This window comes from Falco naumanni, chromosome 2, assembly GCF_017639655.2.
Source record: "Falco naumanni isolate bFalNau1 chromosome 2, bFalNau1.pat, whole genome shotgun sequence".
Taxonomy (NCBI): Eukaryota; Metazoa; Chordata; class Aves; order Falconiformes; family Falconidae; genus Falco; species Falco naumanni.
In genome coordinates this window covers 122036162-122058696 of record NC_054055.1, presented here as the reverse complement: position 1 = coordinate 122058696, position 22535 = coordinate 122036162, and the positions used below count along the sequence as shown (strand labels likewise).

The following is a 22535-nucleotide window of genomic DNA, read 5'->3' as shown; positions in this document are numbered from 1 at the left end:
TGCTCTGTAGGGTTCAAATTGTATGTGGGATAATGAAATAAGAATGTTTACTGTTACCTGGTTTTTTTATTAAGAGGCTACAAAACAAGTGCAGATTTGCCAAGGAACCTTAAGAGATTTCTCTGATGTGATTTGTGCTCCTGGTCATTATGTGATGTGAAAGTAGCTGCATTCAGTCTTAGCCAAAACAGCACTACTTGGTCCAGGATAAAAACAGAGCTTTAAAGAAGGCAAACGAATTATCTTCTGACTATTCCAGTCTCAACGTTATTCAGAGAAGCTCCCATATGCTGCTAACAAAGATAAGATGTATTAAACAGCCAGTAAATTCTGCAATACAAAACATGATTTCCACATAAATTGAGAAGAGGAAACTCAGAGGATATTTATGTACCTGTTGCTGTTAAGTTTAAAATTAATAGTAATTGCACATTTCATACAATAATAATAATAATAAAAGTAATAATGATAATTTTAAATCTTTCTAACTCATAGGGAGAGATTGGAGCATGGGAGAGAAAATTTATAAACAAACCAGGTAGCTCAAACTCAAACGGTACTCTTGAATAAAAAAAATAATATTCAAATGAACTCACAGAGGTATGGATGCTGATTACTTCAGAGTTCCTTGTTAAAACTGATACAAGGGCTGCTAATAGTGAAATAGTTTATAGTAGTGCTGTCACAGCAGTGATGGTCTAAGAATACAAGGAAGGTAAAGCTTGTAGGGAAGGAGAATATTGTTATACCTGCTGCTGCAGGGTGTGTGTCAGGGGGAAAGCAGCAGATGAGATTTCAGTTTGAAAGCCATAAATCCTCCTGTTCCCTGAAAAAGGCTTGCTGGGAACATGGTAGATCGTATTTTAATTTCTGATAGTGGGTGGTAGTAGTATTTGGCATTCAGCTGTCCTGTAAATAAGACTAGTTGTACTGGGAGAAGAGTATTCTGTCTTTCTTTGATCTCTACTGAGAAAGTCAACAAGACTTCCAGTTATGGTGGTGGATTTTGTGTCTGTAAGAGATAATAAACACCTGTTTATTTTCCATAAAGTAATAAGTCACCAGATGGTGAAGGTTTTTATCCATGCTACTCTAGCTGGATTTGTACCAGTAAGTTGAAGGTGAAAGGTACCATATGGTACTGTTAATCCCTGAAGCATTAGTTATTCCTAAAATAATGTTCAACACCTTTTAGTGTTGACATCTCTCTTTCATTAATGTCTGTGCTTATTTATGTGGACAATGTTCACATAAAGTGTAACTTAGAGTATTTGGGTTTGTGTTCTTTTTATGTCAGTGTTCCTGAGGTTCAGTGCCAACTAGAAAATTAATTGTCCTTGGATAGTGAGTTGGGGGCTTACATGAAATGAGCTGGTTGTCTCATGGCAGTCTTCAATGGATATGAACTGTCATTGGCAGCCTCAGCAGAGAGGCAAACTGCAAATAAGTATGCTAACTTGGGAAGTGATACGTGTTCTGGTGGATAATATCTAATTACTACTACAAAAAATGTTTTATTGTGAACAATGGCCCATGCTTGTTATCACTGCTGGTAAGAATCTACCAGACTGGGATGAGACTGTTCTGAGGTTCAGGGAGCAGGGCTTATTTAAGGTACTGGGAGGATATCAAAGATAGGACCTTGGTGACTGCATGGGTGGGTGGCAGTTTTGGAGGCAGAGGCTGTGGAAGAGGTCAGTGTTGAAGGGGTTTACCTAGACCACAAGATTTGGAGACACACCCATGGTCAACTCTGGAGCCATAGGATGTGCTTGAGGATTCAGTGGCTGGATGTTCTTAAGGCTACTAAGTGCCCAGAGGGTAATGTTCAGCCAGCTTTCCACAGAAAGCACCCTGATTGCAACACACTGCCTCTAAAAAGGACTAAACCATGTTTAATTTGATCGTAATGAGGAAGTAAGTTTAACATGACTTCATCACTACTGAAACAGCTGCTTCTTCAGTATGGATATTGCAGCAGTAGGTACAAAACACTAGTGCCTGAATTAAGGCTGTTTGGCTGAACAGCTCAGTCTTCTGAGGAATGTTTTATATTATAAAAGCATGTCAGTAAGTACCATTTATGTATAGACAACACCAGAAGCTTTTAATCTTCAGAAACACTTTGTAGCAGATTTTTCAGAAACGTGTCAATATCTGAGTTGACAAGTTGCTTATTAAAAGTGATAGGCTTAAGCATTCCAGTATGATTTAAAGAAATAATTTCAAAGCAAGAAAAATGTCAAGGCTTATGCTGACACTTCGGATAGGACTGGGTTTATTCAGTCTTCCTTTAAGAAGCAAAGACCAGTGGTTAATGTCTTCTGCAGAGCAGTTAGTCATGGAACCGGTTTCTGTAGTAAGCTATGAGGGGAGCTGTCCTCAGACCCTGAAACCAGAGAACACTCTGTCCTTGTGGTTCTGTCTGCTCAGGAGACACTGGAAAATGTCAGTTTTGCAGCTGCTGCTCCAGTGTTACCATCCTTGGCAGCGAGCAGTGCCCAGCACCTTCTACTTGAAGAAACCAGCACAGCGCTGTGAGTATGCCACAAATACGGAGCACCCAGCAAGGCCAGAACGCCATGTCCCAGCCAAAGCGCCCTGCCCTGTAGTCACCGGGGGAGCACGCTTGGCCTCCCAGCTCTTGGGAGGGCACGAGAAGGGTCTTGCTGAGAGGGCAGACTCTCTTTCACACTGTCAATGCGGCTGCAGTGGAGGGGGGGATGCTGGCTGCCCCTGTGGGGCACTCCTTGCCAGGCCAGCAATTGACAGCTGCTCTAGCAGTTGCTGCAGCCAGCCGGGTTTTCCAGAGCTCTGTTGCTGATCAAGGCAGTAGATCAGCACTGATCAGGCCATCACTTGTATTGTCCTGTCTGCTCCCCGGCTACAGGCCTGGAGCCCTCTTTGCTGGGCACAGACTAGTTCAGTGCTGGAAGCAGGCTGAGTGGCCTCACGGTCCGTGTAGAATAGCTTACCCAAGGCGGCAAGTTAACCCACACTGAACTCCAGCCTGCACTACCCTGCACAGGATCTCTACATGTAGACCATTGGCCTGAATCCAAGCTAAGCTAATAGTCTTCCCTTTTAGTGTGATGTTGACTGTTTGTGGTCCACATATTATATGGCAGCTTTACTGAGCTGACAGTTGCTTGGCAGGCTGTGGTTGCTTTTGGCTTTCTTGCTGATGCTCAGGAGAACCACAGATGTCCATATGGTATTTTGAAGGCAGCTGCAAATGAGATTTACTCAGCTGGAGTCAACCAGAAACCTTGTAACTGTAGAGTAGGCTGATACATCTCTTCTTGCTTTTTGGGATGGAGAATGAGACTCCAGACATGGCTGCTTGGTCACCTTTTAGTACCATAAAAAGTGGAGAAAGTGTAGTATCTCTGGCCCACATCAACAGGTATAGAAGTGCAGGCTGACAGCCATGCCCTTGAATTGGAATGAATATACATCTGGCATCTTAAATAGTTACCAAAACAATCCTGTATCTTAGTGAGATGCTCTTCTGCATTTTGATTTTAAAAACAAAACCCGTGACACCTGCTTTGGAAAAAGCTCTTAAAATATTTTTTTACAGAAAGATGGAAAGTGAAGACATGACTGGATTGATAGGAGGACATCCTGTTCTCAGCCTCTGAACAAAGGAAATTTAGAGTTGGAGCACTGTCTGGAAGCTGCTACAAATAAAATTTTGCCATAGTGGCATGAAGGATTGGAGTTTGGGGGCAGGTGTCTTGAGTATGCAGTAATTATGGATAAGAGATAATAAAAATAGAAAAGTTTGTTTGGGAAGTTAAGGAACGACAGCCTATGTTGTGGGAGGAAAAAAACCCCTGAAAGTTTGCTTTTTCTTTATATATTCATGGAAAAAATGTGGAAAGGTAGAGAGATTTCAAATTGTGAGTTTTGGCACTAGAAAGACACTGGAGTGCTCTTCCCCTCAGCCCTTCCTCCCCCAGTTTGAAGGTATTCTTTGCCTTGGCTCTAGTTCATTTCATAGTTCATTTCAGAGGTTAGATTTTTTTAACTGCGGTTTTACCATGCTGTGTGTATGGAAAAAAGAGCAGATGTTTCAGTGCACATACCAAACAGACACAGAGCTGAAGTGAGTATTTCCTAGAGTGTCTCATGTCCTGCAGTGAAAATGTCCCTCCAGGCTTCCTCCAAAGTTCAAGAAATTCTGCTCCTTTCTCCTATTGTGAACATACATCTGTCCTTTATCCTACCCTTAGTAAGCGCCTTTAAAATCAGAGCTGGACAGGACTGCTTCCTATTGCTACAGTTTCACTTAGACTTTTGTTTCTGACTTGTTGCTGACCCAGACAGCAGCCAAGCTTTGTCCTTTGTCCATTTTTCTTCCCTTCTTCCCACCCTCAAAGCATCCTGAAGTGGGATCCAGTTGACACAGATGTAGAGCAGTTATTGCTGTTGCTAGTGGGCTGGGTTGGATGCTTCTTTGATTTGAACTAAGTTCTAATTAGGCCCTTCAAGCTGAAGCCCTTGGATACTGTTTGCACGAACTAGAGGGAGCAAAGCTCAGAGTGGCAAAGTTTTGAGGCAAGCATGGTGTAGATCAGCACAAGTCCTGAAATGATCAAATAACTCTAGCTGTGTAAGACAGCTGATGAGCTTAGAAAATCCTATCAAAGAGTAACTAATGGTATTTTGCTGTACCAAGTCTGTTTTTCAGAATGAATTGCATGTGGGTTATTGCATGGTCTGACATTAAAACTGGATAAATGCTTCTGGTTTTCAAATCTGGTTAAAAAAAAAAAAAAAAAGGAAGTAAAAACTAGTATTTCATCCCTTTGCTGACCAATCTTTGTGAGATTTGAGGCTTCCCATTTCCCAGAGCAGAATGGGGACCGTGCATGGCCATTTTGCCATCATATGTCAGGAGGCTTAATTAACTAGAGCTGGTTTTAAAGATGTTCATGAGAGATTTGTGCAGGGGTTGAAGAACTCACATCTTTGGTTTTCTGTACTAAAGGGCTGAATAGCTCTCCTATTTTTGCTGGGGTTTCTTGCGTTTTTTTTCTCCATGATTTCCAGCTCAAGTTTTTCACGTTATAAAATTATCTGCTTTTTGCACATTAATAATTAAACAGTGGGAAGTTTTGTTTTATGTTTATAGAACATAATGGTCATCACAGCTAATCAGGTTTTTATATCATGACATGGGATACTGTGCGGTGCTCCATCTGGAGAGGAACGGTTGATGTTTTATAAGTTTGTTCACAGACAACTGAGGGTACTTGATACAAGACACTTCTCAAATGGGTGCTGAGCAGTGAAGCTGCAGAACCTCAGCTACACTTGGTTACACATACCCCTTGCTAATATTTCAGAAGTAAAATTTTCCAGTTAACCTCCTTTGCTACATACATATGCTGTACTTAATCCTTCCTCCCTGCTTATCTCTGGATGTGGCAGTGGCAGGTTGCCTGACTGGCCGGAACAGTCGGAGTTCTGCCTTCCCCTCTGCAAAGCCACATTAAGGATACTTAAGCAGGAGCAGCTTATTGACTTGAATGTATATCAAACTATACTGATCATGGGGTGTTTCTCCTCTTCCTTATATAGAAAAAATCCCTAAAAAACCTGTTGATTTACTTTGTTGCTCCTAACATGACTTTCTTCCTTCTTTCCAGGCTAAATGATCCCTTTTTGGAGACTGGTTTGTGCTGCCTGCAAACCGTGGGCTGGTTCTCTGCTTCACACGCCTTACCAGCAGCTTCCGTTTCCTTTTTTCTTGGCAGGTAAGTGCAAAGCTCTTACTTTGTGCTTTGCCCTTTGAAAAATGTCAGTGGAGTCATGTCATGTGCTGAGAGATGGCCCCAGAACACTTGCCATCAACCATACTCTTTTAAGTTGTCTACCCACTGATTCTTTCTGTTAGCTTGGTGTATTTGGTGTTGCATTAGACATGATGTGTCCCATCGGGAGCTGTGTGCATAATGCAAAAGATTTGACTCTTGGAAGGTCAATCTTTGCAGGTATGAGGCTCCCAGTCATGTTCACTGCAAGCCTCGGGAGGGTATTTCAGTGAGGGGTTGTTGGTTGGTTTGATGCTATTAAAGGAAGTATGGTGAGCTGACATTGTAAATGCTGGTGTGGCAGGGAGAAGGGCAAAGTGAGAACTCCTTACAGAGGAGCTCTGTAGAACCACACTGCCTTCCCACCATGGCTGTGGGTTTCCGTCCGTGCCTCAGGGGAGCAGGTAGAAAGCAAACCCTTAAAAAGTAAGTGTGGGAAGTTTTTTTGATTATTTTTTTGTGATTGGTTGTTTTGATTGGGTTTTTTCAAATCAAAGCTTTAAATAAGAAATAACAAAAGATGACCAAAAAAAACCAAAAAAACAACCCAGCAAAAAAACCACACCACACCAAAAAAAACAACAAAACAAAGCTGTGCAAGCTGTGCAGTGGTCTCTGGTTTACTGGAGAACTGCATAAAGCATTTTTGTGGATCAGACCCCCTCTGATCTTCCCATCTGAAATCAGGGACGGGAACAACAGCCCCTCCCTTACTGAGCAGATGACTGGAACTGTGAACAGTGAACCTCAGCCAGCAGTTACCTGTAGGTCACACTAGGAGACTCAAGCCCTGCACTGCTGCTAGAAGTGCTTTTGCATCCCACTCCCTTTCTGGGACAAGAGATCATGTAATCGCTGTGTAATCCTCTTTAGGTAGAGCTGAGTGAATTTCCTTGTAGCTGTCTCCTGTGAGTAGATGGAGGTCTTTCACTCTTGGGATTGCTTGTATGCTCACTGCTGAGACTCTGCCTCTTCCCTTGCCCTCTTTTTCTCTAGCCACATGCCCCTGTTATTGCAAAAAGTTTTGATGTATGGCCTTATCCATTATTGTTGCTGCTTTCATTTCTGTTCAAGCTACGTCATCCCTTCCAGAAAGGCATAGTTTCCCCATCTGGTAATCAGCTGTGGAGATGCAATCGCAACTCCAGTTAACACTGACTCTAACTTGTGTTTAATATGAGACTTTTGAATAACATTTCAACCTCCGATAATCCAAGACAGATAGAATTTTTTGTTGTTTTGGTTGTATAAACAAGGGGGGGTACCTTTATAAAAGGCAGTTTACTCCAACTCATGTATTTAACACAGAATCATAGTCCTTAGACATGCTAACAGTAGAATAGATTGGGGAAAAAAAATGGCATGCATCCCACAAAATTCCAGCGCTAAGGGTATTTTTCATCCTGAAACAAATAAGAGTCAAAATGTGGTTTTATGTTGAATTGGAAACACAGGAAAACTAAAAGCATAGGTTTGGAAGTGGTGTTCAGCTGGCTCCTTCTGAACGGCTGTAGCACCTCAGGCAAGCTGTTGTTTTAGTCCTGCAACATGCTGTCATCCTCCAAGCAGAGCTGCCTGCTGCGAGTGTATTTCCCACTGCTAAGTACAGTGGGTGACCCAGCAAGGAGGGTGAAAACAGCACGGGCGAGAGTCCAGGAGGACAGGAACTCAACTAAAATTCCTGGGGGCCATTAATATATGGAGTAGGAGAGCCAGCTAGTGTTGAATGTGGCAAAAACAAAACCTTCCCACTTGGACTGACACATGAAAAAAATTTCTTTCCTGGCTCAGAAAGAGCTTTGGGATTTTTTTTTAGTTGAGAAACCAAAGTGCATGGATGGATGTTATATACTACATGATCCAGTTTGTGAACAGATGCTTTAAGTAGTGGAAAGATACGACACAAATGCTGCTGGTGTTACAGTACACTTCAAGTAAACAAAGCGCCATGAAATTCCTCTGTGCTTTCTACTAATATTTAAATAGTAACAACGCCCCATCATTATTTCCTATGCTGTACAAAGTCAGTCTGTATCCTACAGTGCTTACAGACAGACAAATTGATATTGGTGAATAACTTTGCTTTGTATTTTAACAGGATGAGATGACTGTCCCTGTGAGGGAGCTCTAGTACTTTAGCGTGCCTGCTGTCCACAGAGTCCACGTGGAAGAGTGCTGAGTCCTGTCATACTCCTTTTGCAGCTTTCACAACAAGGACTAATTCCAGCAGGTCTGATGAGGAACATGAGTTAGAAAGTCTTGATTGTTAAAACTTTTTCCATTTTAGCCATTAAGCTCTTAAGTTCTTAATCTAAACTTTATTCATGCTTCCTTGTTTTGGGAGAAAATAATTGTTTCAGCTGTCTCTAAGGTCATGAAGAAATCTCTTTTCTGGGACCAAATTGTTACCCAGCAGTACATGAAGCCACAGGCCAGACCGTAACCAAAAGATACGGAGTAGCTGAGTAAGGCTCTGTCCTTTGCTAAAAAGCTACCAAATGAAAGGCAAGCACACAGTTCCTGAAATGCAGCTCAGAATGCTTGTTCTCTGCCTGAATTTCCAGCCATGGTAGAATTCTGCCCCTGTGGACTGGTGCCTTGAGGTGTAAAAGGGAAAGCTATGAGAGACCCCAGAAATGGTATAGGCAGAACTTGCACCCAGTGGTTTTTGCAGTACGTGGCACTGTGGTCTGGCATGGGTTGCTGTACACAAGGGCAGCCAGTGTCCTGCAGGGTGTCATTTTCTTCTGTTTCAAGCCTTGAGGAGGCCACAGAAGCTGATAGACCCGTCAGTGCTCAGTAAACAATAATTGCTTTTGTCCATGTCCATGAATTAAGCCAAGTCATTCAAATCTGCACTTTCTAATTCTAGCAAGTGAGAAACTGCATGTTAACTGATAACAAGTCCTGGTAAATTTGTACACAGAGCTTGTTTGGTTTTGGTTTTTTGTTGTTAGGGTATTAGAGTTTTTTGTGTCTGCCTTGGATTGGGAAAGTATAAAAGAAAGTAGGTTCATTTAGTCTTTCTTGATGATGCATCTTATAGCACACCAAGTAGTTTATCTAAAGAAGTTTGAAGGGAGTGAGTGTTTGGTTGTGGGTTTAAGGCTTCAAGATCACTTAAGTAACATGTTTCGACTCCTTGATTAGAGCTGAAATGTCTTCAAAATGGGCAAAGAGCTTAACCGAAAGCAAAGCACTCAGTTATGTGCTTCCCAGTATGAATTTTCAGAATATGACCTTGCAAGTGATAATGAACCACATCTGGCACTTTTGTTAGCAAAGGAGTTTAACAGCTTACCTTACTCTGTTTAAAAAAGACCCAACAAACTTGCCATCCTACATGCACAAATCATCATGACTAAGATACCTTCTGCATTTCAAACTCATAGTTTCTACATAAATTTTATAGAAAAAATATTTTGGAAATAGTTTTTTATTGTAGTGAAAATAAGATACGATTATGTTCACATGTATACACACACACACAAAGAAAAGATGCACTGTATATACACTGAAATGCCTCATACTCAGTGTAATCAAGACAGCAGATACTCGAATACCTTCAAAACGTGCCTGATCCCAGCCACCACCCTCTGCTGTGCTGAGCAGAACAGCACCACAGCTCCCCAGGCTGGCAGCCCAGCTGCACAGGAGCAGGTCACACGCCGGTGCCTACCCTGAGACCAGTGCTCCTCGACACTGTGCATGATCACAGGCCCTGGCGTTCCAGGGTGGCTCAGCCGTGCTGTCGCAGGGGCAGGAGAGAACAGGCTGTGCGCCTCAGCAACCTTGGACCAGCTGCTCTGAGAGCCCTCAGGTCACCCAGCAGAACTCTGTCTCATAACATCTGGTCACAGTGATGGTCAGCAGCACCATACTACTTCCTGCTGGCTTGCATTATTTGAGCTTACAGTGGTTTATGTATGCATTTTTTTGACAGATGTGTGGCTCTGATACCCATTCCCTGCCACTTAAGGCAAGAAGATACTACACAAGTGATCCAGTGAGGTCCTCCAGGACACACAGCTGTACTGAAATATTCACCTGCTATAGCTAAACCGCTGACAGACAAGTAAATAGCTCTCACTGTCACTTAACTCTGAAAAGTATCGGGTGGCTGTTGGCACATGTGGGCCAAGAACTACGGGCTTTGTAGAACAAATAACTTGGCCTTATTCGGTAGCAGAAGCTAATGTGAGGCTGCTAGCGCCCTAACCTGACAGCCGTGTCAGGAGAGGTACCAGGTGACCAAACAGAGCCCCAGCACAACATGTAGTCAGAACGCTCTGCATAACTTGACAATAAAACTCCATTTCTATACCATGGAGGTCCCCATCTCAGTTCAGCTATTTTAAATAGCTACAGGCTGACTTCTGTTTAAGTCCTACACTGACTTCCACTAAGCCGAGAATAATCTCATTTTTTCCCTTCCCTGTAGGAAAGTGCTGCCATCTACCAAATATGCATGCACTTCAGTGCCACAGCCTGATTTTGAAACAGGGCTCGTGGCAGGCTGTTTGCCCAGTTCAGTAGAGAAAACTCAAATATTAGATGGCTGAATTCAACACTGAGTAAACACTAATACTTTTAAAAAGGATGGGCACAAATGCCATTGTAGTATTTCATCATTAAACTACTCATCTTTCTATTTCAACAATTAAATCCATTATGAAAATAAGCTGGTAGGGAAATACACAACAACTATATAATGCACATTAACTTTAAAAATACCAAACAAATTGTCTACATACAAAAAAAAAGTCAACGTTCATCACTTAAGTTTCACAGAACATTTGTGTGGTGGAAGCCCTTCTGTGCCCCAGACAGCTTCTGTGTCTGCCAGGAGCAGCTGGAGAACCAGCCATCCTGGCTTCAAAAAGGGGGTACTGTCCTGCAGGAGGGGTGCCCCACAGGGGCACTGACGGGCGGCAGGGATGCTTAGGGGGGCCCTTAGGAGGCCTGCAGGCTCAGGGCTGTCTTATCTTTGCTACTGCCAGGTGACAGAATGTACATCAGGCAGCTGCACCAAAGAAAAGTTTTTTCAGAGAGGTCACGTTAGTGTTTACAATGGGAATGCTTTAAAATAATGCTAACAATTCTAGCACGGTAGTTATCCCCTACAGATCATTTGCTTGCAAACCAAGTATTTCCTTCCACTAGTGGTTTACACCTGTGAAATCGCTACAGTAGCCTCCAGTGAGGGGATAAATGCCAGACATGGATTTTAAACATGCATTTTATTTTTGTTGTGCATGATTCTTCTCTTACCTGAGGAGATTTTTTGGTTTTGTATACAAACTTTCACTATCCATTTCAGAGTTAAAGAAAAATGAACTTTCATAACCTTTGCCACTTGTGATCACCTCTTAAAAATGTCACTTGACACAGAAAAGCCAGAAGTAATTGAGATAAACAGACATCTGTACATTTTAGCCATTCATTTAGAAAACATCTGTATCCATCCATGCAGTGTTAAGACTATAAGTAACTTCGCAGTTACGTCTGAGCCCATTGCTATGGCAGCAAGGTAGTCTTTATCTCCCACATGCATTCTACGGATTTCTTTTTTGCTTAAAGCAGCTTCCTGAAATGAAAAACAGAGAAGCAATGATTTAAGTTAGTCTTTTTCAGACGACGGACTCAAGAATTATATGAGACAGCCCTTACTGTTTTCCAGCTGTGGAAAATTCAGATGCTGATCCTTTTCAAGATGCGAATCTTGAATCAACAACTGACATGGAAAAATGTGAACTGCTGTTATGTTTAATTAAAATAAAAGTATAGTTGATGATCTTGGAACACAAGGTTTTTGCTACTGTTGCTATATTTAATGGGATCACAAGGAATTGTAACTACAGTATCTTTCAATCTAACACAGCTAGCTGTAATTTGCTACTTGCTACAGTGAGAATATAGTCCAGAAGAGTGTGCATGCTAATGATTAATTCCTTGATGGCCATTTTCATCATTAGCTTTATCAAAGGACATGGCTCAGCTTGATTTAATTGTTGGGAATTGTAAGCTTTCTTTTATGGTAGGTGCCCAAAGTACTGGACAGGACTGTACTAGTGACCTGTTGGTTTTCTGTTAGTTGGCGAGTCTTGAGAACTCAAGATAAACTAACACACTTTTTAAATTTCTATTTTAAATAGGACAGTAGGCAACAGTAACTAAACTAGAAGAGTTACAAAGTTTCTATCTGTACTTTTAAGGACCTGAATTGATGTCAGTGCTTCTCTGACACCCACTAACTTTGAGATTCCCCTTCACTGCTTTTAGCATACCTTCTGGGGCTATCTACTTTTGACATTGACAATTCTAAGTACTTTAAAAGAGTTGAACCTCTTCAGAAATAATGTTGAAATCTTAACTTCTACTGTCCCAGCATTTTTAGACCCTTTATATAAAAACTACAGTAATGTAGTAAAGGCCACATGAGAAAACATCAAAGGAGTTAGTTATCCAGACAAAATATTTCACTCACACTTGATGCTGCCTAACAAACTCTGCAAACTGACGGTCTTTAGCGTAGAGCTCTATAATTCGAATTCTGTCCTGAATTTCCTAGAATACAAGAAATACAATTGTAAGTACAAAGTAGAAATTAGAATACTACTGAAAGAACTGATTTCTGGGTTTTGGAAAATAAAAACTCCTATGCTTTGCTATTTCAAGGAGTAGAGCTTGAAACTGTGCACTCCAATGCTAAAATTCTTCTTCATGCCTTTTTTTATTTTATTTTATTCCCTTTTGAAGTGAAGCACTTCATTGGAATCCAGCAATACCTTTAAAGCAAAACCAGGGTTTGGACAGAGTGTGGCATTTCAACAGGCTTTAACAAAACCATTTTATCTCTCATAGATACTTTCCCTACAAGCCCGGCTACAGGCTGGATTCACATCTCGCACAGTTGCTTAAGGGTCTGTGGTTAGTTCCTGGATGTAAATCCTTTCTCTTTAGCCTTCTAGAGTAAACCCTGGGTACTGTGTATACAGGAAGAGAGGAGAAGGATATGATCTAACTTGCAGGTTATGGAAACATCTAAACTTCAAAAAAAAAAAAAAAAAAAAAAGGAAAAAAAGGCCTAGATGCAACAAGTTTTCACTGTAGAACTGCTCTTAAATAAGGTAGTTGGCATTAAAAGCTAAAGGCTGCGTCGAGCCATAGCGTGATCCTCCTCAACTCCCGTGAAGTTACTTAAGCAGTTCGCTCCTTTATCATGTGAAAATCATTAGAGGCCAGAACACACTCAGTTCCTTTCTCTGTACCTAACTGCAAGCAGGGAAAGAAATCCTCTCTCTCTTCTCCTAAGTAGTTGCAGCAGCCATAGTTGCAACTTGTTCATCTAGAGCTGAAAGTGGGGAAAGACTGGGCCCAGCTTTCAGGTTGCAAATGTGGAATAAGCTTACTGTTTACACGATCTTTTCCATGCCACTATGAAAACAAGGTCATTTACCTCCTTAGTAAGCTCACTGTTTTCATAAATGTGCCTGATCTCTTCACTGCTGTAGTCTGTGGATGTCTCTGCACTGGTAGAACTGTAGGAGGTTAGCTGAGGGTATCTCCGGTAATAATGGCTGTAGCCAGTTGTATCGCTTTCATACATGGGGTTGTATTTAACTGCGTTCTCAATGGACGAGAGGCTGTCACCCTGCCTGAGGGAGCAATAAACACACTGTGAGCTTCCCTGCAGCCTGGAAGGGCAGCAGACAGGTTAAGGAAGCCTGACGTTTGAAGGTGCCTGTACATTCTGTTGCTTGTCAGCTGCATGATACAAGACTTACAACAAATGATCATTATTGTAGCAGATGTGTGTTAAAATATCAGATGGTGTCACTTACCCCTGTGAGTCCTCTGTGTCACTCTTTGTGTACTGGTCTCGAAGGGTCCTGGCCAAGAAGAAGATGACAGCAGAAGCCACAAGAAGGAATCCTGCCACAGAAGCAATTGCAATACCGACCACCAGTGGCTCAGACACGTATTCTTCACAGTGCTCCCCTCTGTACCACCAGTTCTCTCCCACGCGACACCTGCAACCAAGAAACACAGGGAAATTTAACAGCAGCAAAAGGTTTTGTTAATGTGAATGTATCTGACCTCCTGTCACGACGTGGCCTCAGTTAAGTCACCTCAGTAAATACTTTTGCATGTTCAAGCACCAACTTTCTATTATTATTGTGAACTGCCTTTTTGGTACAGAATCATCCAGAAAGTTGGAAGGGACCTTTAAAGGTAATCTAGTCCCAACCCCTTCCTCCTCCTCCTGTGAGGGGCAGAGACCCCTTCCCCCAGCCCCGGCTGCTCCCAGCCCCGTCCAGCCTGGCCTTGAGCCCTGCCAGGGACGGGGCACCCACAGCTGCTCTGGGCAGCCCGCTCTGGTGCCTCACCACTCTCACAGTAAACAATTTCTTCCTTGTATCTGGTCTGAATCTACCCTCTTTTTATTTCAAACCATTCCCCCTTGTCCTACCACAACAGGCCCTGCTGAAAAGTCGGTCCCCATCTTTCTTATAATCCCCCTTCAAGGATTGCAAGGCTGCAATAAGGTCTCCCCACCCTTCTCTTCTCCACACTGAACAATCCCAATTACTGAATTGAGTGAAGATAGGTAAAACAATAAAAGGATAACGCATTTGTGATGGAAAAAGCCTGTGGTTTATGCAATTTAGAGTAGCTTGTGATATGCTAAAACTGGAGGGTGTTTAAACTAAGTATGTTTAAACTAACTTTATGACATTATCTAACACTTTGCTACTTGAAAAGACCTCTGGAGATAAATTCTGGCCCTAAAGGTCAATGAAGGTTATTGGAACAACTGAGTATGTTCCATAACTACCATTTTTCCTGGTTAGTTTTATTTCCTGATGTTTATATTCTATTAAATAAATATGTTGCTGTCTCATTTCTGATACAGACAAGGAAAAGTAATGTTAATATTGGAACTTCCATACAGCAGCAGCATAATGTGAATGATAATCATTCTCCTCTCACTTGTTACACGTTACCTTATGGAATTTTGGACCAGTCTTGCAGAATGCTACAACAGAGGAGGCAGTACGGGGTTTCCATACGGGACACACGTACTTCAGACAGCAGGACTGACCTACCTACAGATGGCCCCTTGCCCAGGGCTTATGTCGCACTTCCCATCGTTCAGGCAGAAGTTTGGTTGCAGATCACAAATACTATTGCACGGCAGCCCGTCGATGCTCAGGTAGCCAGGATTGCAGACGCACTCAGCTTCCCCGCTCCAGCGATTTACTATGCATTCAGAGAACTCGTTGCAGGCCTGGAACTTGCAGGGATCTGCTTGCTCGCCTGAGAACACACAGAGCGGAAAATTGTAACAACAGAGGAGAACCTCAACCGAGGTGAAGTGCTGGCTGGCTGCTGCCATTTTCTCTAATGGTCTGTTAGTTAAAATAACCCACAGAAATCCAGCACGCACCTTCCCTGAGTTACAACAGGTTCTGCTAAGGTGAACAAGCACTAGGATGTGTTCCTCTGCACAGCACGTGTCAGTGCTACAGCTAAGACCACCCAACAAGCCAATCAAAAAAGCAAGTATAAAGTGCTCTTTTCCTTATTGGAATGTGCAGTACTCAGATGTTCTCTGTCTGCTGGAACTGTATTTTGCAAATGAGTAAAACACAGCTGATCTCCAGTATTTCTTGTTACAGAAAACCTAAGCAGTATACGGGGGGGCATGGGGACTGTGGGCACTCACTACTTACTGTGAGGGGATCTGCCTTTGTGTCTGCAAGGAAGGTGTGTAGCATTTGAGATACCTCACCCTGGCATGCAGTTAAATGATCAAAACCAGAAGATGCGTCATGCTAATCTGACCATCTTTATAAGAGAGCTACCTTGGAACAACAGCTGCAATTTGCCAACAGGTCAGCACCATTATTTTCCTCTAACCTTCAAAGAGGAAATATTTCAGAGTTGCTGACATGGTAAACTACTGGCTAACGTGGACCGAGAGGAAACTTTCTCCCTGTATCAGAAAGTGAACTAAGAGGGCCTGTGACTTTTTTGTGCAACAAGAGCTCACCGCAGGAGTGAGGCAGCAGCTGTTACCTGTGCCAATGCCCACCCCGTGGAGTAAGTTCAAACCACACGTGAAACTAAGCACAAGGGAGATGGGCACCACTGCTCCGGCTGGCCAGTCTGCCCCCCCCCCCCCCCCCCCCCCCCCCTCCCCTCCCCCGTGAAAGTGCAGTGGCGTTACACAGAGTGTTAACGTGAGCTGGTTTTGCCCCCATATTTCTGTATGGGCCCCATACAGTTTGCTCAGTCTGGATTCACTCAGATTTGGATCTCTTTAGTCCCTTAACAGATTTTCATGCGTTGGTTTGGTTGAACTCTCTGAAAGACTCTTTCTAAAGCCAAGCCTGCGAAAAGCAGCGAGCCGTGTCCTGAGCCACTGGGATCCTTAGTGAGTTCTTGAAGTAGAAGTTGCTTTAAATCCCTTGGCTCTAAACTGCATTCCCCTGCCATCCTTACCTGATTCCACATCCAGGGAGTATTTATCGATGGCCAGGTTCATGGTGTGATATGCAGTGTTGCAGAAGTCTTCCAGGATCATGTACACAGCATTGGTAACGTTCCGAGGCACAGGTTTGGCAAATTTCATTCGGCTGTTCACCACAATGCTGCCATTTCTGAAGTTCAGGATCTCCAGGTTCTGGAAGCCCGTCAGATTTGACTGAAGGTAGGGCACCAGCTGCAACACAGGGGACGGGGTGGAAGAGCTGTATGGCTGCACCACTGCTGGAGGCAGCTGCACTGTTACCACCCCAGACAGCGGGGCTCTGCGCTGTGCTGTCCAGCAGAACTGCCCAGCGGGGGCCGCTGCAGGCAGCCTGCCAGGAGCCCGCTGCCCACACGCAGACAAGTGTCCAAAAATCTGCAGGTCAGAAATACTGTTCTCGGGACACACGTAGTGCTCTGCCTTGATCCGAGCACCAGGCATGCTCACGGTTTGATGGGTTGTTCCGTTCAAGTATGTCCCCGTCCCTCCCTTCTCCTTCCCTCCATCTTCCACAACAAAACGTTCGTTCCGGTTGGGAGAGGGCAATTCCCAGGTTAAAATCTGACATTCATTGCTGTGTAACTGCTGGGGGGATTCACTAGCCATCAGTTGAGGAACTGCTGAGTTCCCTGAAGTACCTGTTACTTGGGATGGGTTGAATGCTGCAGAAGGGTGGCATCGCCACAGCCCCCGTTTATTCTCTCTCCCCACCCCCAGCTAAATACAGAGCGCTCTGGAAGCAGGTAAGGGGAGTGGGTAGGGACCCCAGGTACGCTGCTACATTTATTGACACAAGCAGAGCATCTGGTCCATAACACTAAAAAAACAGACACTTTGGAGACACTGACTGAATAGAAGCCAAACAACACCCCCCACACACCCCACTTGCAGGCAGAATTTTCCCACAGAGGAACAGAAATCATATCTGTAAAGACCAGTCTTGAGTTGCTCTGTGCAAAAGCAAGCAGACGAACTCATTTACCAAAATTTTTTGTCTGTTTGGCCACGGACATTCAGTACAGAAGTGATTCTTACCAGTTCCAAGAACCGCTGCTCCAATGCTTTGTATTCAGGGGAGTTTTTATTGAACAGGTCCTCTGAAAACATCATGTTGGTAACCCGAAGGCTGAAAAACACAACTAGAGCTCGTGATGGGACAGGGGTACTGTCACGATTTTCGTGTGTGGCCCAAGCCATGCTGGCCATCTCTGTGGACTGGAGGCGAGTTGTGAGCTCCACGTGACTCTCTGTCATGCTCCTTCCCTCCTCAGTCAGCTCGGGGGAGACGCGGGCAGTGCTCACACGGTCCAGCTCCGCCGCGACATTCAGGGCTCTCGTCACTTCCTCTCCCAGCTTTGTTGTGGCCGCAGAGGATGCCATGGATCCCGCAGGAGGGAGATGGGACGGAAGCTCAGCAGCGCCTGTTACACTCACCGTTATGTGAGGGTTCATAACGGTGCTGAGACTCATGGAAACGTGCGTGCCATGGTCCGTACTGCCCTGCCCAGCGAAGCCCCCTAGAGCAGTGGTCTGATGTATCACTGGAGGAACTGCGGTTGAAACTCGAGCGGCAGTTGGCGCTGCTGATGGCGCTGTCTGATCCAGTGAGTTTTCTAGGGCTCTGGCAGTAGGCCAGACGCTAGCTGGTTTCTTCACTGCTGACCCAGTAACATCTCGGCCTGCCAACGACGAATCTAGGGTGTGCTGCTCTTCCACGGAAGCATCAGGGTTTACCGTGGAAGGATCTGCAGTCAGAATAGCTTCTGAAGAGCTTGTGTCCAAGTGGCCTATTGTAGCAGCTTCAGTTCCATCTGCCTGCTCCACTGTGAATAGTTCTTCTGTCGCTGGCCTGTCTTTGCTTTGGTGTTCATCTGCTTCAGAAATGAAGTTCTGACCTACACTGGACTCTTCAGGTTGCTCCGTTCTGACGGTCCCTGTGGATGTAAGGAGACTGTCTTCCACAGGCAGTGCGAGTGTACTGTGTGGTGACCCAGGGGTCACTCCGGTTGGCATGTCTAAAAAGGAATGGTCCACTGAAGGCTCCAGAACCAAGGATGGTTTAACAAAAGAAGACTCGTACATGCCGAGTGTTTCTGTCTGTGTAGACGGTTCCACAGATGATGTCTGTAACAGAGGCACCTGCTGAGTTGTAGTCTCTGGAAAGACAAATATTTCAGACTCGTCGAGGAAATCCTCTTTTATATTAGCTGTGCCTTCATTCTCATCTTTGGAAGGATCATCATCTAATTTATTCCTAGAGTTAAGAATATAGTCTAAGATCATGCCATCAGAAATATCCTCTCTTCTGATTAACAAGGACTCATTGTCGTCTTCAACCCAGGTGTCGGGACCAGGGTAGAAAACTGGTTCTAGCGTTGCTTCTTCCCAAGGCCAAATATTTGATTCCATTTCTTTTCCTGAACCATCAGAAGTGGAACCAGACCCGTCGTCATTTATAACTCCAAGGTACATATCAGTTTCGTCTTCCATAGGGTGTACTTCCAAGGGAAAAGGAGTTTCTTCCACAGACTCAGGCAACACAGAGCCTGCGCTGTTACTGCCTGCAGGGCTACCCGGAGCTCCTGCTTCCTTCTCAGCAGATGCTGTTTCTTTAATACCAGTCTCTGTGACTGACGAAGAGGCCACTGTTGGTGCAGAAGGCAGGGGAGCTGCATAGTCATCTGTAGATGGAGTTTCTTCAGGCACGAGGTGAGGACGACTTGAAGGCAAAAGGTCTTCAGATGGTCCAGTATCTTCAAACACTAAAAATAAAAATAAATTTCCAATTAGTTGTTATTTATGATAAAAAGTGTCAGGATGCATTCATTTTACTGTCTGTAGATCTGTATTCAGCTCGTTTCCCCATAATATGTCCTGGCCTTTGTATGCCAAAGTCAGAAGGACCCCTGTTGACCTCTCCCACTTTTTATTGGGATCGTCTATGGGCCAAGTTCAGACACAGCGAAATAATTCTATACAACTGACAAAGCACCGCGTGCGTGCCGGTTCCTGAAGGGGCAAACGGGCGTTAGTAGCCGTTACAAACATTTTACCACAGCACATTGACCTTGGATACGGTGCACACGGGAAAGGCAAAAACTATCAGGGAAAGAACCAATTTTTCAGATGTTTCTGAAAAGTCATTTTGGCGAACTCTACACCTTTGGTGAGTGTCAGGGAAGGCTGCCGGCCACACGAAGGGTTCAGGCAGTGGCATTAACTTACCATCTGAAGAGCTGGGGGCTGGAAGCCATTCCAGGGTGTCCACAGAATCACGCCCTAATGCTGGTGTGGTGACCAAACGAGGACTCTGCTTCCCATCCTCTAAATTCAGCCCATCAGGCAAAGAAGTGACATCAGCCTCCAAGGAGAGCGGTGCTTCGGGCGCCAAACTGGTCTCAGAGACCAGATTTTCTGGTCTTGGCCGGATTTCATTGTCACTGGTCTGGCCGCTGTCTGAAGGGGAATCTGGTTTGGTGAAATCCAGGGGCAGGGTATTGCTGACAGTCGATTCATCTGCTGAAGGGCGTTCAGCTAGAAAGGTGCTGTCCTGGAACACAAACCCACCGTTAGTATCTCCACGCCTGCTGCGGAGGCAGCGGCTGTCCGTGTGGGGCTGCGCACGGAGCGGCGTGGGCAGCGGCCGGCACGGGGGCCGCGCTGGGGGGGGGGCAGGGATGTACCCATGCGCAATGTACGTACCACACACACATCCCGTGACACACTGTCATGCCCAGCCATGCCCACTAAAAGGGGAGGAAGCTGGTGGGATCGTTTGGAGTGCAACCCCACCTGTGGCAGTGGGAGGCTGGCCGCCTGCCCCACCCCACCTCCTGTCCTCACTGAAAAGAGGGATCTCTTGGATGCTGATTTAAGATAAGTGCGCGTGGTACTGCCTGCCTTCCTTCGGCACGAAGGGCTCTTAAATAGCTATTATTCACCAGCTACATAGTCAATATAGTGACTGCAACATTATAATTACTGTGATACATAAAACAGTTCAGAAGTTGAACTTGAATGCATGCGTGCCCTGTGGGCATGTGCTGCTACCTCTTAGCGTGTGCATATGGGAAGACAGACCATAACGTAAAGAATGTTTAGAACCCAGAATAACTTCATCTCAAAGCTGATATGCCTTTGCAGAAAATAATAATTAAAAAATAATCAGCAGTTAAGATGAACAAGAGACCATGCACAATGAATTTGTGAATTGCTTGAAATGTGCAAAAAGAATTTGTTTTTAAATTTCCGTTCTGCACACCGCTTGCTTACTGCTCCGTGCCCCAATCAGTATTAGGTTTACGGCTGGAATGCTTAGCACTGTATTCATCCTTAAATATGCTACCACGGTGTCTCATGAGGCAATTCTGCCGGGAAAAAACAATGAAGAAATTAAGTTATTAGGTCAAGGCTACAGAAGCAAGCTGACTGTCTAAAACTCAGGAATTAGTGCTTCACATGGGTACCTGCCCACATATCAACCCCTTGCAACAGTCTGATAAGGACAAAAAAACACCTGAGGGATGAAAACTTGCCAAACAATTTCAAGAAGCAGCAATTTAGTAAGTGCTAACCAGCCGCTGATGGTGATGGGTAAAGTTACATGGGCAGCGGGCATAGGTTTCTGTAATACGTATTATGGTCCAAAACTGTTTTAACCACTTCCCTAGCTTACCACTCCTGTCTAATCTCTTTCCGCGACTTGGCCGGCATGAATACCAGGAAGAGTCCAAATACTTTTCAATTTTAAATTTTACTCCTGGTTGAAATATGGGTGAATTAGATTTTTCAACTTCATTCAAGCTGCATTTAATCACTTTGGAAACAAGCCAGTTCAGGTATTTTTCTTAAATTATTTGTTGTCCTGTATTGATCACATTTTTGCAGCCAGTTGTTATGACACCACAGTCTACACACATTTTTTTCATTTATATGGTTAACAATCAGTTGAAAAGTATATATACACCATACAGACATGTGCTACAGCAATTATCTTTTTTGGCAAATTTAACCACTATAAATAAAGCTCTAAAAGAGTTACTGTGCAAAATTAGAAACAAATTACACATATAAATTCCATAAAGAATGAATAAGGACAACTAGCAATAGTGTCTTAATACTTTTTTTTTTAATGTAAGCATTCAGTTGCCAGATATTGCACTTCATTTATTTGAATGTGGATAGATGTTCCTATGACAACTAACATTATTCAAAGATTCTTATTACAGTGCAATATATTATATTAACAAGTTTAATATCATATTGGCAAGTTCTGGTTTTCGCTAATGTCTTTTGAAAGGCTTACGAATATGACAGATGACTGCAAATACTGAATCCCCTCCCTGATTTTCCATTTTGTGCTGCCAGAAAAGCATTGCATTCAGCAAGCTAGAGCATTCTACCTGTTACAACTCAACAGAAATAACAAGAAAATACGGATTTCAAAAACTAGACTTGATTTTTTCTTCAGCTTTTAAAAGCTGTAAAGCTCAAAGAAAAGAATTAATGATCAGTTGGTACCATCTGCTAGCAATTAGACAGTCATGACAGTCCCACATTATGTCACGAGTATGTATGATAATACAAGTCCAACTTAAATCGCCTAAGAAAAATAATAGCAAAATTCTTTTTCATAGGTAACGGTTCTACTTAACAGCATCTACTTGGAACCAGAAAGGTTTGACACCTGTGGAAGTAATTGACTAATCTATTCAGCCTTGTATATTGTTTAAGCCTGTTTGATTTTCTTGAATTTATCTCAAGTTACTTCCCAAATTATCTATGTATTGCAGATTGTAGCCAGCTGTTGTTTGGATACACTCAATATCTTTTACATTATTAGAGGTTTTGACTAAAGACATAAATGACATTATTACTCATAGTCCATGATTAGAAAATCGTTAACTTCCGGATTTTACTTGTACGCACTATTCCCTAAACCTGATTTAAAAATCTATTGTTGCAAAGCTGCCTCTGCTCTAAAATCTTGCCTGCACATCTATCCGAGCACCCACGGATAGAGTGTAAAGATTGCAGAACTCTCCGTCTTACTGAAATAAACATCTGCAACATTTTAATCTAGTTATATAGCTCTAGCAAAGAGAAAGCCCTTTCCTGAAAGATGAGTTAAATTCACGTTTATCCACACCATGTTTAAGCCATTTATGGCAAATCCA

At 43.5% G+C, this 22535-nt stretch overlaps 1 protein-coding gene and 1 long non-coding RNA gene across 7 annotated transcripts in view; one reads left to right on the top strand and one right to left on the bottom strand.

Annotated features, from left to right (window-relative positions):
* The first annotated feature begins 5464 nt into the window (after positions 1-5464).
* Positions 5465-13823, top strand: LOC121083148. Of its 2 annotated transcripts, XR_005826256.1 has the most exons (4): positions 5465-5539; positions 5658-5765; positions 7921-8052; positions 13711-13823. It is a non-coding gene; the product is annotated as an uncharacterized LOC121083148 (long non-coding RNA). The 2 variants fall into 2 exon arrangements; XR_005826255.1 differs by lacking the exon at positions 5465-5539 and having other exon boundaries at positions 5562-5765.
* Positions 9241-22535, bottom strand: part of IMPG2 (interphotoreceptor matrix proteoglycan 2) — a 63588-nt gene continuing 50293 nt past the window's right edge. For 3 of the 5 annotated variants that reach the window (XM_040583166.1, XM_040583167.1, XM_040583168.1), the window contains exons 13-20: positions 19585-19909; positions 17395-19121; positions 16332-16551; positions 14933-15143; positions 13667-13855; positions 13282-13480; positions 12310-12389; positions 9241-11409 (exon numbers count right to left, since the gene is read on the bottom strand). In XM_040583166.1, coding sequence (XP_040439100.1) covers positions 11397-11409; positions 12310-12389; positions 13282-13480; positions 13667-13855; positions 14933-15143; positions 16332-16551; positions 17395-19121; positions 19585-19909 — 2964 coding nt within the window. In that variant the 3' untranslated portion in view covers positions 9241-11396. Of the gene's footprint in view, positions 12390-13281; positions 13481-13666; positions 13856-14932; positions 15144-16331; positions 16552-17394; positions 19122-19584; positions 19910-22535 lie in introns of all 5 variants that reach the window. The other 2 variants (XR_005826254.1, XM_040583169.1) reach the window with 2 other exon arrangements.